Source organism: Panthera leo, chromosome A1 (genome assembly GCF_018350215.1).
Source record: "Panthera leo isolate Ple1 chromosome A1, P.leo_Ple1_pat1.1, whole genome shotgun sequence".
NCBI lineage: Eukaryota > Metazoa > Chordata > Mammalia > Carnivora > Felidae > Panthera > Panthera leo.
Window position 1 is genome coordinate 21,365,333 of NC_056679.1, and position 18,721 is coordinate 21,384,053.

Consider the following 18,721-nt stretch of genomic DNA (forward strand, 5'->3'; position numbering starts at 1 on the left):
AAATTCTCTTATTCCTTGGGAGGAAACAAACAAAAACAAAACAAAAAAAACTCCATTAAGGATATTTGCACTCAGGTCACTAAAAAGTTATGTATAGGAAACCATTACATATGAAATGGGCATCTTGCATCTGTTTCCCAGAGCCTGAACTTGGGTGAAGCCTCCACGTTGGAAACCATTTTGGGAATAAAGGTTTGAGCCCGGTTAATGCTAGAGGTCATTGAAGACCATCTCCAGGCACCAAGCTTATTTAACAATTTTTTAAAATACAGTTTATTTTATTATTTGTTTTGAGAGAGAGAGAGAGAGAGAGAGCGTGTGCACGTGCACGAAAAGGAGAGGGGCAACGAGACAGGGGGAGAAAGAATCCAAAGCAAGCTTTGCACTGTCACCGAGGAGCCCCATACCAGGTTTGAACCCACAAACCATGAGATCATGACCTGAGCCAAAATCAAGAGTAGGATGTTAAACCCACTGAGCCACCCAGGCACCCCTGTATTTAAAGATATGAAATCGACCAGGCACAGATGATGTAAGCAGGCAAGGAGATGACAGATGACCACCCTGTGGGCCTCCTACTTGGAAGCAGAAAGGGGCAGATGGTAGGAACCGAGGTCTTCCTTTGGGGGACCAGACATCCTCGCTCCCTCGGGAGTTCTCTTCACACTCCTAGAAACCCCCAATCCACGAAGAGGGTGAGCTTGGCAGAGGCCCATCAAGCGGTACCTCCCAGAGGTATCCTCCCTGGACGGCCTCCTGGGAGCCCCAACCGCATGGCATCAGGAGCCACGGGACGCGCTTCTCTGCACCTAAGCTTGCCGTGGGGGGATGGGAGTGTGTGGAAAACCTCAGCCTGAGCTTGCCGTGGGGGGATGGGAGTGTGTGGAAAACCTCGGGGCTTCCACTCCCCCAGCCTGACTTGATTCTGTCAATTCATCCCTAAAGGTAATGTCAAAGTTGGGGGGAACAGTTTTTAAAACGCAGCATCGGACGGTTGCAGACCAGGCGGAGAAGCCGACGCCTCGAGCATTGCTCAACATTAGAACTCAAACTTGAAGCCCCGCCGAGAAAAAAAACGACCCCGCGCGCAGGCGCACACCGTCCTCCGCCTGCCCGCCCGTCCCGCCCTCTGCCCCTGCTCCGCCTCCAGCCCCGCCCCCTTCTCGACCCCGCCCCTCCCCACGCGCAGATCCTCCGCATCTTCCGCACAGGCCGGCTTCACCTCTGCCTGCACTGCGCCCTCCCGGCGTGGGGCGTCGCTGTATCGGTCTGCGCGCTCGACACAGATACCTCCGGCGCTCGGGCAGGGGCGGGAGGCGGAGCGAAGGCGTAGGGGCGGTGTCACCGCGGGCTTGGGGCGGCCGGCGGCTAGCGGAGGCGGCCGAGTCGGTGGTCCTGGCGTGATGGCTGCCTCGGTGTTCTGCTGCTTGCGGTGCTGCAGGGACGGCGGGACGGGACACATCCCTCTGAAGGAGATGCCGGCGGTGCAGCTGGACACGCAGCACATGGGTAAGGGCCCTCCCTTCTCCAGACCCAACGGCCCACGCCGGGTGGGGCGCGGCGGGTCGGGGGCAGTGAGGGGTCGGAGGGACCACACGCCCACGCGCGGCCCTGCCTCTCCGGGCGCCGCCCTCCGCTCCCTGCTCTCAGTTGCTGCCCTCGACCCCATTTCGTCTCGCGGCGGACTCCACCTCGGCCCTGTTCTGTGTTCAAGGCTACGCAGCCCTGTCTGCCCCTGTCATCGGGAGGTGCTTGTGCGCACCTACCCATTTTCACGGGAATCTCGGAGCTGCCGCCTCCCGAGACTCGTCAGCTGTTCCCGGGTGAGGGGAGCGCCTCTGGTGCTCCGCCTACTGAGTTACTACTAAATTGCCCAAACAGGATTTGTAGCCGCAAATGAATATTAATATAAACAGTCTCAGGGGGAAAAAGGGGCGGGGGGAGAAGTAAAAATTGTTCTGAATTTATCAGCATTTCTAAATTTCAAAGTAAATATAGCATCACTGTTTTTTTGATTTGGAATTAAAAGTGAAAGAAAGTAACCTTGATTGCTGGATAAGAAAATAAAAAACTTCACACTGTATATTTTTTATTTAGGAACAGATGTTGTCATTGTAAAAAATGGAAGAAGAATATGTGGAACAGGAGGTTGTTTAGCCAGTGCCCCTTTACATCAAAACAAAAGCTACTTTGAATTCAAAATCCAGTCCACAGGTCGGTATAATGGTCCTTTACTATTAAAAGTCCTAATTGTTGTAACTATTAAGAGCAGTTCTCGATATATGGAAAAGATTAATGAGGCAATAAAACACGAAACTTACTTGGAAGATCCTTTTTCCCACCCCTCGGGTGGTTCCAGTTAAATTACACTTTAGGTTCAGTTTTCTTATTTGTAAAATGGGATTACAGGAACTGTAATCCTGCTTCACATGAGTTATACCAATGAAAGTGTTTTAAAGACAGGGCACACAGGGTCAGTGTTAGGCACTAGCGTTATTAATGGGTACTAAATGTTTTCTTTGGTCAAGCATATAAGGTGTAGACTCTTGATGTTTTATCTTAGCATAAAATCAATCTTATGATCCGGTTTTTTTTCCTCTTAATTCTTGTTAAGATGCCCAAGTTCATTGTCTTCTGAAGCAATCAGCAAATTTAGAATTCTGATAGAAGGCTAATGTTTATACTTCTCATTAAAAACTTGCGGAGTTTCTTGAATCATACAACACTTCTGCTTGAGTATTATAATAATGATTAGATAACTTGTAGCCATATTGAATATGGGGAAATATATTTTCAAAACTTTATTACAAAAAATTGCTAGTGAAATATAGTATGAATAATGTAAGTATAAGTGTAGAATAGGAAAAGTAGAGGGAAGTAAATCATACTTTTACTCGACAAGCTTGAATGGTATAAAGCATCCTTCTGGAGCTTGTTTTCTAAATTAGTTCAAAATACTGATTTTGCTAAGTATATGAAATAAATATGAATCTGTCCTCCATTCTTTTATAAAATATCTCTGGCTACTAAAATCTTAAGTAAAACAATACCTTTTCTCAAGAAAAGCAAATGTTTTCTAGATCCTTGAATCCAGTACAAATTTTTATGTGGATTTTCTGTAAAGGATGACATCTTCAGTGACATCCCGAGAATACATTGTTGGAGTCTGTAAATTGATCTCGCAATGAAAGCCTGAGGCAGTTATGCCAAAATGTATCACAGCATGCACAGTTCTTTAGGGGTAAGGAGAGTAACCCTGCCTAGAACTGTTGTCCCATGAAATCAATATTATTACCTTCTGTTACTCTTAAAATTGTCCCACTCTGGAGAATAAATTGCATAGTCAGATTAGTTAGGAAGCCCAGACAGTGATATCCAGACATGCAACTTTTTGATAGTCTTGCTCAATTCAGAAAAATTAATCGATTGGCAACATGACCTTGAAACCTTCTTCCATTTATAGATTTTCTCCTAACTGATTTTGATAAAAACTGAGAAGGAAACAGTTTGAGACAAAATCCAGAGCTCTAGGTATTCTGTTTGGCTGCTTAAGGGGAGAGCTGCTTGCTTTAAAATCAGCTTAGACCAAAAGATTTTAAGCCCACTGACTTAAGGCACGGGTAAGAAAATGATTTTACACTTCATCCTTAATTTTCTCCTCTCCATAATTTTGACCAGGTCCTATATTATTTGTCACATATTATATAGATGTAAAAACTGAAGACTAATTTCCCACTTCTCCAAAGTAGTGCTTGACTGGAACCCTAGGCGTTTTAAATTCAACGTGTAGCTTTTTAAAAACATCTTTCAGAGAGTAGTGATGATGATAATAGCTAACATCTAAAAATACTCTGCTTCACTTAACCAATTGTGGGGGGAATACTTACATTGTTATAAGTGCTTTACTTGATTACCTTGCTATATCTTTTAATAACTTTTTGAAGTCCGTACTGTTAGAATCCCAAGTTCACAGGTGAGGAAGCAAAGAGAGGTTAAATAACTTGCCCCAGAGGACATAGCTAAGCCAAGGTTTAACCTCGTCCTTACAGCTTCAGGGCCCTCTCTTATCTCCTAGGCTGTACTCCATCTGTCGAGAATATAGGGTAGTTTGCAAACTACTGTTAAAAGATTTGTTGTTTTTTTTTTTTTTGTTTTTGTTTTTTTTTAATTTTTTTAATGTTTATTTATTTTTGAGACAGAGAGAGACAGAGCATGAATGGGGGAGGGTCAGAGAGAGGGAGACACAGAATCTGAAACAGGCTCCAGGCTCTGAGCTGTCAGCACAGAGCCCGACGCGGGGCTCGAACTCATGGACCGCGAGATCATGACCTGAGCCGAAGTTGGCCGCTTAACCGACTAAGCCACCCAGGCGCCCCAAAAGATTTGTTTTTTAAAAAAATTAATAAAAAATAGTTTAGTGATAGCGTGCCATTTCTTTTAAAAACAATTTACACTCTCTTAAAAACAACCCCTTGTTTCACATTCTTCAGATTTTGGGGGCATTTAAACTATTATTTTTTAGGAATATGGGGTATTGGCGTCGCAACTCAGAAAGTTAACTTGAATCAGATTCCTCTTGGCCGAGATGCCCACAGTCTGGTGATGAGGAATGATGGAGCCCTATACCACAACAACGAGGAGAAAAATAGGCTGCCAGCAAACAGCCTCCCACAGGAGGGAGACGTGGTGGTGAGTTTTCTTGTGGAGTTGCTTTCCACTGTAAATTATTCAACTTGAACGGCTTTTAGCGTATATAGTTTTGCTTGGGAGTTTGTAGTTTGAATTCCGAAGCACTGGGATTAGATCTAATGAGGTACATGTTCCGGAGAAAGCACTCGATAAAGATGCTGCTGGCTAACCTAACTGCTCTCCTTTCTAGAGCTGCCACTGGCCAGGAAAATTAGTGTGAGCCCTTATTCCCATTCAGGAGAATTAATGACAGCTTGGCTCTTGATCAACATTTCCTGCTTCTCTCACATCAGAGAAATCTTCACCCACAATTTTAAAAGTTTGCTAACCTTCATATTAGAAAATATCAGGGGGGGACACCTGGGTCGCTCAGTAGGTTTCGCATCCAACTCTTTGTTGCCATCAGTTTCTTCCAGACTCTTGTTAATGTTGATCTTTTGGCTTCTTCCCATGAATCATGAATGTGTTTAGGCCATTTTGAGTGGTGAATCCTCGGGGCACCTGGGTGACTCAGCTAAGCGTCTGACTTCAGCTCAGGTCATGATCTCGCGGTCTGTGAGTCTGAGCCCTACATTGGGCTCTGTGCTGACAGCTCAGAGCCTGGAGCCCAATTCCGATTCTGTGTCTCTCACTGCCCCTCCCCCGCTCACACTCTCTCAAAAAAGAATAAATGTTTAAAAAAAATTTTTTTTAATAGAATGGTGAATCCTTTTCAGAAGGTTTTCAACTTACTTTGCCCAAGTCCTTCAGAGGAATCACTATCTATGGCAGCTGTAGCCTTACAAAATGTATTTCTTAAGTAATAAGACTTGAAATTACTCCTTCATCCATGGGCTACAGAATGGATGCTGTGTTAGCAGGCATGAAAACAGCATTAATCTCACGTACCTTGTCAATGAGCAGTGATATTTTGAAAGGAGCCTTTTGTTCTGAGCAGTGGGTCTCAACTGTGGGCTTAAAATATTCAGTAAACCATGTTGTAAATAGAAGTGCTGTTATCCAGGCTTTGTTGTCCCAGCTATAGAGCACACAGAGTAGATTTAGCATAACTCTTAAAGGCCCTAGGATTTTTGGAATGGTCAATGAGTATTGGCTTCAACTTAAAGTCACCAGCTGCATTAGCCCCCAACGGGAGAGTCAGCCTGTCCTTTGAAGCTTGAAGTCAGATACTGACTTCTCCTTTCTAGCTATGAAAGTCCTAAATGGCATCTTCTTGCAGTAGAAGGCTGTTTCATCTACACTGAAATCTGTTGTTTGGTGTAGCCGCCTTCACTAATTTTAGCTAGGTCTTCTGGACAACTTGCTGCAGCTTTTGCATGAGCACTTGCTGCTTCACCTTGCACTTTTATGTAATAGAAATGGCCTGTTTCCTTAAACCTCATGAACCAACTTCTGCTAGTTTCACACTTTTCTTCTGTCATTTCCCCACCTCTCTCAGCCTTCATAGAATTGAAGAGAGTTAGGGTCTTGCTCTGTATTAGGGTTTGGGTTAAGGGAGTATTATTATGGCTGATTTGATCTTCTAAGCAGGCACCACAAATTTCTCCATATCAGCAAGAAGGTGTTTCACTTTCTTATCACTTAGATAGTCACTGGAGTAGCACTTTTAATTTTCTTCAGGAACTTTCCTTCGCATCACCACATGGCAAAATTGGTGCGGAAGACCTAGCTTTTGGCCTATCTTGGCTCTCTACATGAGCTTAATCATTTCTGACTTTTGATTTAAAGTGAGAGACATGTGACTTCCTTTCCCTTGAACACTTAGGGGCCACTGTGGGGTTATTAATTGACCCAATTTCAATATCGTGTCTCAGGAAATAAGGATCCCAGAGGAGAAGGAGAGAGACTGGCAACAGCCGGTCAGTGGAGCAGTTAAAACCCACACGTTTATTGTTCAAGCTTTTGGTCTTATATGGGCGTGGTTTGTGGCACCCCAAAATCATTGTAATGATAACATCAAAGATCACTGAATGAAGATCACTGTTACATATAATAATGAAAAAGATTGAAATATTACAAGAATTACCAAAACGCGACCCAGACTTGAAGTGAGAAAATACTATTGGAAAAATGGCACTGATAGAGTTGCCCGACGCTTGGTTGATAGAAACCTTTAATCTGTAAAAAATGCAATATCTGCAAAGTGCAATAAAATAAAGTATGCCTATATTTAATTTGTTATGAACGTCTCTTAATTAAGAGCATTTTATTAGGAGTGTTGATCCTCATTAAACTTAATTTTATTAAACTTCTTCACTTTCAGAACTCTTCAAAGAACTGGACTCAAAATCCTAAGGTTTGATTGTAGAAAAGTTTTTTTGGAAAGCAGGGGATGGAAAGAGTTACATATTGTTAAGACTTCTCTTTTTATTCCCAACTAGATATATTTAAGTCATTACCAAAGCCACCCTCTTGAAAATGTAATCCAAAGATCCCTTTCTGTCTTTCCCAGTTATTTCTTTTTATATGCTATTATTGAAGAACTTTCTACACAGATTTCAGGCTTTTAGCTATTGATGAGGGACAGAGTCCTAGGATCTCCTTCAGCAAAGGTGCTTTTCTACATAGAACCTTGGGTTCGTGGCTCTGGTACCAAATTGAAAGGAATCTATACATAATGAAGGAAAGTTTCTAATAATAAGATGACACAGGGTAAATCCAGGTTATTGAATTAAAGAACTATACAGTATTCTGGTGAGAATGAAGACAAATGTGGAAAATAAGATTTTTTACCGGGGTCTGATCTTCCATCTCTTCTGCAATTTAAAAAGTATAAAGAACACTTAGTTTTTAAATGGGTAAATTATTGAAAGTGTTGTAGGAGTCAAAAGGCATAAACCATTTTTGAAATCTGCTTTTCCTTGTTCATCTTTTTGAATAGCTGGTTTTGTATTTGTAGATCATTGCCAGATGTCCATAATACAAAACACTCTTACTCAAATGGATATTTCTTGAAAGAGAATCTTGAAGTCAGGTTGAGGCTATCAAGCTGTTTACGCTAAGATGAAATTCAAACATAAGCAAGGATAATCAGTAACAAATGTTTTTCTTTGTTGATGTATTGAACTACTGTGTGCTATTCTTGCCTTCCTATCTCATTCATTGAAATGACTGATACCACAAACTGACAGATTTAAGAATGTCATTTTTAGTCTGTCAGCATTATTAAATTAGACTGAGTTTTTGTACCCATCCTGATAAAAGGAGAACCTTAAAAAGGTGAAATATATGAAGAATCAAGAAAAGTAAAACATCACCCTACCATATTACCTTTATCTTCCTAGTTCAAACATTTGAGAAAAAATTTCACCAAATTGCTGACAGTGGCATAGGAAAAGTAGAAATGATTATAAGACAGAAAAAACAATTGCTTCTTAGCCTTTTGGCCAAGATCAAGTGTAGTTTGTTCTTATCAGTTTAGTATAAGACAGGAAAAACATTTTCATATGTGTAGAATTTAAGTCGTATACCATTCTCTGAGGAGAAATCAAGAAAGATAAGCTTTCAACATCTGACCAAATGATTATATTCATACAATAATCATATAATACCCATAGGGCCTCCCACAGCACTAGGAAACATACCTGGCTTAAGCTTACTTTTTTCCTTCTATATGTAGTTTTGAAAAGTGCAAATTATATTCTAAAATTGCATTATTTCAGTTTAATTTCAGAGAAGTTTTTTTTGGGGGGCGGAATTTGAGCCTTTTGTTTATTTATTGTGTGTGTGTGTGTGTTTATTTTTTTAATTTACATCCAAATTAGCATATGGTGCAACAGTGATTTCAGGAGTAGATTCCTTAATGCCCTTACCCATTTAGCCCATCCCCCCTCCCACAGCCCCTCCAGTAACCCTCTGTTTGTTCTCCATATTTAAGTCTCTTATATTTTGTCCCCTCCCTGTTTTTATATTTTCCCTTCCTTTATGTTCATCTGTTCTGTGTCTTAAAGTCCTCATATGAGTGAAGTCATATGATATTTGTCTTTCTCTGACTAATTTCGCTTAGCATAATACCCTCTAGTTCCATCCACATAGTTGCAAATGGCAAGATTTCATTCTTTTTGATTGCCGAGTGATACTCCATTGTATATATATACCACATCTTCTTTATCCATTCATCCACCGATGGACATTTGGGCTGTTTCCATACTTTGGCTATTGTTGATAGTGCTGCTATAAACATGGGGGTGCATGTGCCCCTTCGAAACAGCACATCTGTATCCCTTGGATACATGCCTAGTAGTGCAATTTCTGGGTCGTAGGGTAGTTCTATTTTTAGTTTTTTGAGGAACCTCCATAGTGTTTTCCAGAGTAGCTGCACCAGCTTGCATTCCCACCAACAGTGCAAAGACATCCTCTCTCTCTGCATCTTTGCCAACATCTTTTGTTGCCTGAATTGTTAATGTTAGCCATTCTGACAGGTGTGAGGTGGTATCTCATTGTGGTTTCGATTTGTATTTCCCTGATGATAAGTGATGTTGAGCATTTTTTCATGTGTCAGCCATCTGGATGCCTTCTTTGCAGAAGTGTCTGTTCATGTCTTTTGCCCATTTCTTCACTGGACTATTTGTTTTTTGGGTGTTGAGTTTGAGAAGTTCTTTATAGATTTTGGATACTGACCCTTTATCTGATAGGTTGTTTGCAAATATCTTCTCCCATTCTGTCGGTTGCCTTTTAGTTTTGCTGATTGTTTCCTTCGGTGTGCAGAAGCTTTTTATTTTGATGAGGTCCCAGTTTCAGAGAAGTTTTATAACCATTCTATGTAATAATAATAACATTACTAATAATAGCAAATGCTTTTCTCTAGAATTTATTATAGGCCTGGCACTGTTCTAAATGCCTGGCAGGGTTTAAATTTTTTAATCCTCATAATGACTCTATAACATAGATGGTATTATTATCACCATTTTACAGATTAGGGGGAAGTTAAGTAACTTCTTGTATGGAGGGATCCCAGGATTATTATACAGGCAGCTTAATTTCAGAGTCCGTTCACTGAACATGCAAACAATTATTGATAAATGCATAAAACATGTCAGATTTTTTGGTATCATTATGGTGGAATCAGACCTAGTTTCTAGATCATAAAAAGGACAGATTAAATTAGAAATAGTTGGAACTAAACCCTGTCAGTAGGAGTTGGGGGTTCTCATATCCTTTCTCACTTCTTTCTTTGGTATTGGGACCTTACCATTATGCTGCAGGTTTGGGCTTTAAAATTTGCTTGCTGGCAGTATATGCTGCCACCAGGTGGTGAAGGGTGCCTAGATTACAGGCCTGATGTCCCGTAAGGTAGTCCTCTAAAGAGAGGACACATTGTTTTTATGTAATTTTGTTTTTGTTTTTTGAATGAAGAAAGGCCTCTTCATTACAGAAACTAATCCCAGCTATCATTTAACTTTATAATTATATTTAAATACATAAACTGAAATGAAACAAAGACTGCAAAAACTGTCTCTCTCAATATTTTGTAACTTAATAAATTATTATTTAACCGTGGCTTTGCTAAGGTTTGAGGAGAATCTTTTATAGCACTTAACACACTGACTCATCTGGACCTTTGTTGTTTTAACTGGAAAGTGAGGGAAGTTAAGACTAGATCATGTGTCAGATCTTTTTCTGCCTCTAAAATATATCCATAGTCAGGGGGTGCCTGGGTGGCTCAGTCGGTTGGGCGTCCGACTTCAGCTCAGGTCGTGATCTCACGGTTTGTGAGTTCAAACCCCGCATCGGACTCTGTGCTGACAGCTCAGAGCCTGGAGCCTGCTTTGGATTCTGTGTGTGTCTCTCTCTCTGCCCCTCCCCTGCTCATGCTCTGTCTCTATCTTTCAATAATGAATAAACGACAAAAAAATTTAAAAAATAAAAAAAAATAATAAAATAAAATATATCCACAGTCAGAATTCCTTGGAGCAGTTGCTTGTTGGTCTGATGATGATTTTTCTACTGAAAGAACTGTCTACTTAATTCTTCAAAGAAAAGCTGTCTTTCTGTCATCAGGTAGTAACTATGACATTAAGTTTTAAAGAGAGGTAGTATGGCATGGCAAGTAGGGTATTCTGAGGCCATACTGCGTGGGTTTTAATCCCAGCTTTGCCACCTCCTAACTCTCTAACCTTATGTAAGTTATTTAACCTTTTTGTGCCTTACCTATTTCATCTATAAAATGGGGATGATAATAATAATACCCATCTTGTTGTGAGGATCAAATGATTAAACATGAAGTACTTAGAACAGTGCTTGGTAGATAATACAGGCTTTTTAAGTGTTTTCCAGCATTTTAATGTATGTATTAATAATAATTGTTAGTATTCATCGTGACTTTTGTACCATCAATAATGTATAGATACACAGAGTGATCTATTTTTATTCTACTTTTTTTTCTTAGTCTTTTGAGCTGTTGTTTTTCTGTTTTTAGCTGGGTACTAACTACCAGTTATAGTCCATTGTAAGCACTAGCTTCACTTTGGTAATACATTTTGACATATACGAGAGCAAGGTAAACAGATATGGAAATGTATTTCTTTTCAGAAATAAGTTGAAGACACTTCTTCACAACTTGAGAACAGTGACAGGTAGTAAGCCCTAATGCTAAAAACCTCATTGTTTTCCCCCCTTAAGATCAAATTCTATAGAGAGAGAGCAGTGTTTTCTCTATGAGTTTTCAAGGCCTCTCTGTGCATGGTAGGCAGTACTTATATCATCTTAATATTCAGAATATAAAATGCAGATTATCTGAATATACTAACTCAGACTCCAAATTGTTCCTCATTTGTTTTACCTCTGATGTGAACTCTTGGGACTTTACATGACTTTGCCCCCACATAATCACCACTAATTTTTTTTAGCTCAGTTCAAGTAGAACTCTACCAAATTGTAAACCCTTAATGAAAGCTATTGTGACACCTTACTTTAATTTTTTCCATGCTTCCCAGTAGTGCTTTTTGACTATTTAGGCTTTTTTATTGGAACATTTATATTTTTACTTTTTAACATTTTTTTTCCTTCCTAGGGTATTACATATGACCATGTAGAATTAAATGTATATTTGAATGGAAAAAATATGCATTGTCCAGCATCAGGTATACGAGGGACAGTGTATCCGGTTGTTTATGGTAAGCTAAAATATTTCTAAATATTATTATATATGTTAACTTTTACTCGACATTTTCCTTAACTTAATAACTGTCATTCAAAAATCTGGACAAGTTGGGGTGCCTGCGTGGCTCATTTGGTTGAGTGTCCAACTCTTGATTTAAGCTCAGGTCATGATCTCACTGTTCATGAGTTCGAATCTCACTTTGGGCTCCGTGCTGACAGTGCAGAGCCTACTTGTGATTCTCTCTCTCTCTGCCCCTTTCTCTGCCCCTCTCTGGCTCTCTCTCTCTCAAAATAAATAAATAAACTTAAAAAAAAATCTGGACAAGTTAATAAGGACCTTTTTTTTATGAAATGTACTGAGTAGGATACTATAATCCCACTTTGCAGTACTAAGGAAGCTTTTTATTCCCCATGTATTAAAAAACTGCCCACAACATTTATATAATTAAATATATAATAACCATATTCCCTTTTTGAATCATGTATTCATATATTCTAGAACATTCCAAAAAGCTTTACTGAATTTACAAAGCTCTTTCTGCCAGTTATTAGGGAGATTTAGGTTACCAAGAAATGTAATTGTAAAGAATATTGTGGAACTATAGATAGGAATTTTATGTAGATTGACCATTAGTCACCTTTGTAAAATTACCTAAATGTTAAAACTCTTTTGAGAGAGAGAGAAAGTTGTGACTTTGAATAGTGTTGATATGTATGTATTATAATTTCTGTACAAGTATATCCCTTCAAGAATTGGGTTACTTAAGAGATGACTCTATACCATTTAATTACTTTAATTTTTATTACAGAAAATTTCAAACGTGTAGAAGTAAAATAGTATAATGAAAGCTCATGTACCCATCACCCAGCTTCAAACAATTATCAACTTGGAGCCAGTAACGCTTCATCTACCCCCTAATACTGATACTCCTCCTGTTTTTCACCTTCCCTCCTTGGATTATTTTGAAGTAAATGTCAGATGTTATATATCATTTTATTCATAAATATTTAGTATGTATCTCTAAAAAGGAAGGTGTCTCTCTTTATAGAAAATAACAAACATAAGCACAGTGCCTTTGTCACTATTCTGCTTTATTTTTTATGTTCCCAACTTTAAAGCAACAAGTATCTGATTTTTCTGCCTGTGGTTTTAGTAGATCTAAAAGTATTTTCTCATTTAATTACTTTAAATTTTTAGATTTGAGCTATAATAAAAACTAATTACTAATTTTTATAGTAATTTATTAGAAAGGTAGCAGTGTTAGTGATGACAGACTGGGACATCAGAAAAGTATTCAAATAGCAAATGTAAATATTTAATAATAGGATAATAATAACCAAAGCCTATGCTTTACTTTTTTTTAACTTTTTTTTTCTTTAATGTTTATTTATTTTTGAGAGAGAGAGAGAGACAGACAGAGTGTGAACAGGGGAGGGGCAGGGAGAGAGGGAGACACAGAATCTGAAGCAGGCTCCAGGCTCTGAGCTGTCAGCACAGAGCCTGACACGGGGCTCGAACCCACGGACCGACCGTGAGACCATGACCTGAGCCGAAGTCGGACGCTCAACCGACTGAGCCACCCAGGCACCCCATATGCTTTACTTTTTAGTTAAGGTTTTCATTAGTCTTCTTTTCTCCTAAAAATTACTTTCCAGTGATTTTACCTTCTCTGTCTTTGCATGTAAAAGTGTATTTTTAAGTCTGATTTCAGTTAGTTTCCTTGCCATATTGCGCAAGCCTAAAAGCATTTCCTTTATTTACTTAAATAATTGGAAATGTAGCTTAATATTCTAAAAAACTGAGTCTGAAATAAATATCAGTAGAATGAATTACACAAATGAGTTTAGCAAATAAAATTTTTATTCCAAATTATTTCTTTGATTCAGCATAATTTTTAATGTAGTAAAGTTATAGATAGTAAATAATGTATATTTTATAAATTGACATTAGTAAATTAGTCAAATTAAGCCAAATATTTTAATAGTTTGTTACTATCACAGATAAAAATAAAACTTAAGGGGCACCTGGCTGGCTCAGTTGGTAGAGTATCGAACTCTTAATCTCACGGTCGTGAGTTTGAGTCCCATGTTGGGTATAGAGATTACTTAAAAATAAATAAATATGGGGCGTCTGGGTGGCTCAGTCGGTTAAGCGTCCAGCTTCAGCTCAGGTCATGATCTTACAGTTCGTGGGTTCGAGCCCCGCATCGGGCTCAGAGCCTGGAGCCTGTTTCTGATACTGTGTCTCCCTTTCTCTCTGCCCCTCCCCTGCTCACGCTCTGTCTCTCTCTGGCTCTCAAAAATAACTAACTAACTAACTTAAATTCCTTTATCCTTTATCCCTCCTTCCCATCTCTAAACCTAGATCCATCCAGTCATTCATTTTGTCAGCTCTTAACACAGAACTTACGGAGAGGAAAAAAACATGTCACACTCAAAAAGAGTGTCATTACAAAGTTATGACTTCCAGCCTAAGCTGTCAACGTTTTTTGACAATTCTTTTACATTCTGTACATTGACTATGCTTCTTGAATTCCCTCCTCATTCTCCACAGATGACCTTATCTTTAACTTTATAAAGAATGAGGCTATTAATGGTGCACTCCACCTTCCCAGCCTTACCCTCCTAAAGCTTTTCTGGATCAGATCCAATCTTGCCTTCTTTCTGTCCCATCTTAGGTGAAGTGGTATGCTTCATGTTAAATAAACAGTGTATAGTCTGGATTTCAAACTCCCCAACTCTGGGACTTCACTTTGTCAGTTATTTCACTTATATCTCCTGTCAGGAACCTCTCTCTTCAATGCCTATGAAAATTCTGAGTCATCCTTATCCCCCAAAACCCTTCCTAAATTCGTATCCCTCATTAGCCCTCTATTTACCCTGCTTTCTATGGCTTCATTTCTACGCCATATGCTGTATCATTCAGTAGTTCTTCAGCCCTGTCTGACTGCCTTCAGCACCACTTCACTGAAACCACCCTTGTTAAAATCTCTAGTGGCTTCATGAATGTCAAATTCAGTACTTAACTTTTTCCTGCATTTATTATGAAATACAAATAGTTTAGTAATGTGCATTAATCATATTTCTGTAGTTTAACAAGTAGCTATGAAGTGAACATTCATATTATTACCACAGTCAACATCATGAGTATATTCATCCCTCCTAAAAGTTTCCTTCTGTTCCTTTATAATCCCTCCTGCTCGCCTCTCCCACCCCAGCCCCAACCAAGCAATGCCCTGATCTACTTTCTGTCACCACCGATTATCTGAATCATAAGTTTGTATTATTCTTTTTTTCTCTGGCTTATCTCAGCATAATTATTTTGAGATTGATCTACATGGTAGCATGTATCAATAATTCATTCATTTTAGTTGCCAAGTAGTATATATGGTTCATTGTGTGCTTATATCACAATTTGTTTTTCTCTTCCCCTGTTAATGGATATTTAGGTTTTTTCCAGTTTGGGGCCATTACAAATAAAGCTGCTATGATCAACATTCATGTACAAGTCTTTGTGTGGATATATACATTTATTTCTCTTTGGTAAATGCTGGCAAAAACATGTAGAAGGGCGCCTGGGTGGCTTAGGCAGTTAAGTGTCCAACTCTTGATTTCTTCTCAGGTCATGATCTCATGGTTCATGAGATCAAGCCTCATGTTGGGCTATGCACGGACAGCATGGAGCCTACTTGGGATTCTCTCTCTCCCTCTCTCCCTGCTCCTCCCTGACTTACACTCTTTTTCTCTCTCAAAATAAATAAACATTAAAAAAAAATGTAGAAGCTGAATAAGGACTGCAGTCTAGTTAACAGTACTGTATTGATGTCAGTTTTCTGGTCTTGAGATCATACTGTAGTTATGAGCCTATTACCATTAGAGGAAGCTGGATGAAGGGTACATAGAACTCTTACTATTTTTGCAACTTTTTTGAATCTATAATTACTTCAAAATAAAACAATTTTTAAAAAGTAATAATACATTTTAATGTATAAAATTAAGAAAATACAGGTAGGCAAATAAGGAAAAAGTTAAGTACTCTTATTCACACTACCTAATTATTAGTAATATTTTGATATATATCCTTTCATTGTTTTTGATAGATTTGGTTTTACATTGTGGTTATTTTTATCAAGTAGGATTATGTTTTGTAACCTGGACAGCAGATGTATTTATTCTTTTTGCCTGTTAACACTATGATATTATAAAGACAGTTTATTTTATAATTGTGTATTCTTTCTAATTAAGGTTTCTAATTTCTTTCTTTCTTTTTCTGTCTCTAGTTGATGACAGTGCAATTTTGGATTGCCAGTTCAGTGAATTTTATCACACTCCTCCACCTGGTTTTGAAAAAATATTATTTGAACAGCAGATCTTCTGAGTGTATTTGTTTTTGAAACTTGTGTTTCTGCACTTTTAAAAGTGTTTACCATTTAATAAAGCTTTACCTGACCTGTAGATGAAAATATATTCTTAAAAATATGCTTGTTAATGTTGTTTAAGGAACCAGTGTATTCAAGATACCATCTGGAAGTTGTGATTTAAAATACTTCTGTTTTGTGAGATGAAATCTGCATTTTGGACAGTTTATTTAATTGTTATTTAAATAAATATAACTGTGGGTTTGATTAACAGTATTAAGTAGAAATATGTATATAGATATTTAAAAGGGAATCTTTCTTACGTAAAGTATTTGTTTTTATAATAGAGATGTAGAATTGGGTGGGTTTTTCTCATTCTGAAATTTAGACCTCATTATTTTAAGTCTGCAGTCTAATAATTTTGTGTCTCAGTGTTCTTTTTTATACAGAGGATAACAAAGTGACAGAAAATATATCATTGGGAACTTCTTTTTTGGTGATTTATTTACTGTAAAACGTACCACTTTTCTTAAACTTTAAATTGTTTATTTTGTTTGTATGTCATTGCTTTTGATTTGCTTTGTGAAAGGAGATAAATATTTCGGTAACTGTCAGAGCATTTTGTTGAAGACCATCATGCTGTGTTACTTCAGTACCAGAGTAAGTAGTGGTTGATTGGTGATGTAGTATACACTGGCAGACATTTAGAATAGTATGCTGCTTTAAACTTAAATATAATGAGATTATTCTTTTAAGGACTTTTATTTAAATATGTGTTTTTCTGTAAGGAATAATAAAATAATAGTAATTAAGGAATATTTAGTACTATACTAAATACATGTTCTTCCTGTTTTGTTAAGTATACATTAAATTCACTTCATCCTTGATTATTTCAGAAGTTCAGAGATCAGCGAATCCTCTCTGTGACCTTGAGCCTTTGCCAAGTCTTCAGTTAAGATTCCTTTAATGCTCTACTAACCTGAATTAATCACTGTACTCAGTGATGGGTACAGTTTCCTTTTCTAGAGAGCATGCCGAGGATGTGTACATTTCCCTCCTTTGGCAACAAGTACAAAGTGTGTTGTGCTCGAAAAACATGGGCATTAGAATCAGAGATCTGAACTGATCTAATCCCATTACCTCCTCAGCTGAGTTCCTTAGCTTCCCTGAGCTCAGGTTCCCCATTTATAAAAGGGATACTCATACTTGCTTGATAAGATTCTGTAACTAATTAAGCTAATATCTGAAAAACATCTGAATCATCATAGGCACTTAATAAATGTAGCTTCCTTGTTGACTCTTAAGAAGTGGTTTTCATAGTGTTCTCAGACATCAGCACCGCCTGGGAACTTTATAGAAATGCACATTCTCAGGCCCTGCCCCAGACCTACTGAATCAGAAACTGCCAGGAACAGCACCCAGGAATCTATGTTTGAATAAGCCTTTCAGGCGATTCTAATACATGCTAAAGTTTGAGAACCACTGCTCAGGAGAGAATGATTTCCTACTATAAAATTTCTAAAGATTTAAGGCTATTTTTGACCCATAGGCAAGAGAATCCTACACAGTGTTTATTGTTTGTTTGGTAGATAAAAATGTGACAATATGCTTTGAAAACATAAATATACTTAAGTAAATTTATATACAACCTAAATTTACCTCTGAAGATACAGAATTGAACTAACTATATTATTTATGCATTTTTGTCTGATGTTCTGTCTTAATTTGTAAAGAACATGGTTACTTTGGAAAGCAAATTAAAATGACTACTGTTTGCTGTCTTTATTAATGTTATCTACCTCTTAGTTATTTTTTTTAAAAAGCCAACCTTTTTTTAATCATATTTTTTTCTCAAGGCTATCTTTTCTGCCTCTAGTCATACAAAATAGGCACAATACTAAAAATGATGCATGGGTTACGTCCTCGGCAACAGTTTGATGAAGTATAGATGTGTGTTTTTACTTTTTTTTTTTTTTTTTTTAATTTTTTTAACGTTTATTTATTTTTGAGACAGAGAGAGACAGAGCATGAACAGGGGAGGGGCAGAGAGAGGGGGAGACACAGAATCTGAAACAGGCTCCAGGCTCTGAGCTGTCAGCACAGAGCCCGACGCGGGGCTCGAACTCACAGACCGTGAGATCATGACCTGAGCCAAAGTCGGACGCTTAACCGACCAAGCCACCCAGGCACCCCAAGATGTGTGTTTTTAATCTGCAGGTATCTAAGTCCTCTTAGGAAAATTACCTCCCTAAACCTATAACCTCAGTCTAACCTTGAGAAAAACTTCAAATTCCAGTAGAGGGACATCCTATAAAATACTTGAGCAGTACTTCTCCAAACTGTCAAGGTCATCAAAAACAAAGTTGGAGAAACTGTCATACCCAAGAGGAGCCGAGTCCAAGGGGATATAACAAGTAAATGTAATGTGGGATCCAGGGACAGAAAAAAGACATTAGGTAAAAACTCTAAGGAAATATGAATAATCCATGGATTTTAATAAAGTATCAATATTCATTTATTAACTGTAAATGAATAAATACATTTATCCTGTAAGATGTTTATAATGGGAGAGA

General features: G+C 38.2%; 1 protein-coding gene and 1 pseudogene across 2 annotated transcripts; both read left to right on the forward strand.

Annotated features, from left to right (window-relative positions):
* Window positions 1-1,225: 1,225 nt before the first annotated feature.
* On the forward strand, window positions 1,226-17,933 carry SPRYD7 (SPRY domain containing 7). 2 transcript variants are annotated; one of them, XM_042911209.1, is made up of 6 exons: window positions 1,226-1,509; window positions 2,098-2,214; window positions 4,523-4,689; window positions 6,953-6,985; window positions 11,702-11,804; window positions 16,071-17,933. In XM_042911209.1, exons 1-6 carry the CDS (start codon window positions 1,404-1,406, stop codon window positions 16,166-16,168), a joined length of 624 nt encoding a protein of 207 aa, XP_042767143.1. In that variant the 5' UTR covers window positions 1,226-1,403; the 3' UTR covers window positions 16,169-17,933. The 2 variants fall into 2 exon arrangements, with proteins under 2 accessions (XP_042767143.1, XP_042767205.1); XM_042911271.1 differs by lacking the exon at window positions 6,953-6,985 and having other exon boundaries at window positions 1,231-1,509.
* Window positions 8,056-8,164, forward strand: LOC122203170 (annotated as a pseudogene).
* Window positions 17,934-18,721: the final 788 nt, after the last annotated feature.

Excerpts from the sequence above, each read along its gene's own strand:
- SPRYD7 (XM_042911209.1), top strand. The coding sequence starts at position 1,404 with ATGGCTGCCTCGGTGTTCTGCTGCTTGCGGTGCTGCAGGGACGGCGGG. Across the intron at positions 4,690-6,952 it reads CACAGGAGGGAGACGTGGTG|AACTCTTCAAAGAACTGGAC; the intron begins GTGAGTTTTCTT and ends CTTCACTTTCAG. Across the intron at positions 11,805-16,070 it reads AGTGTATCCGGTTGTTTATG|TTGATGACAGTGCAATTTTG; the intron begins GTAAGCTAAAAT and ends TTCTGTCTCTAG.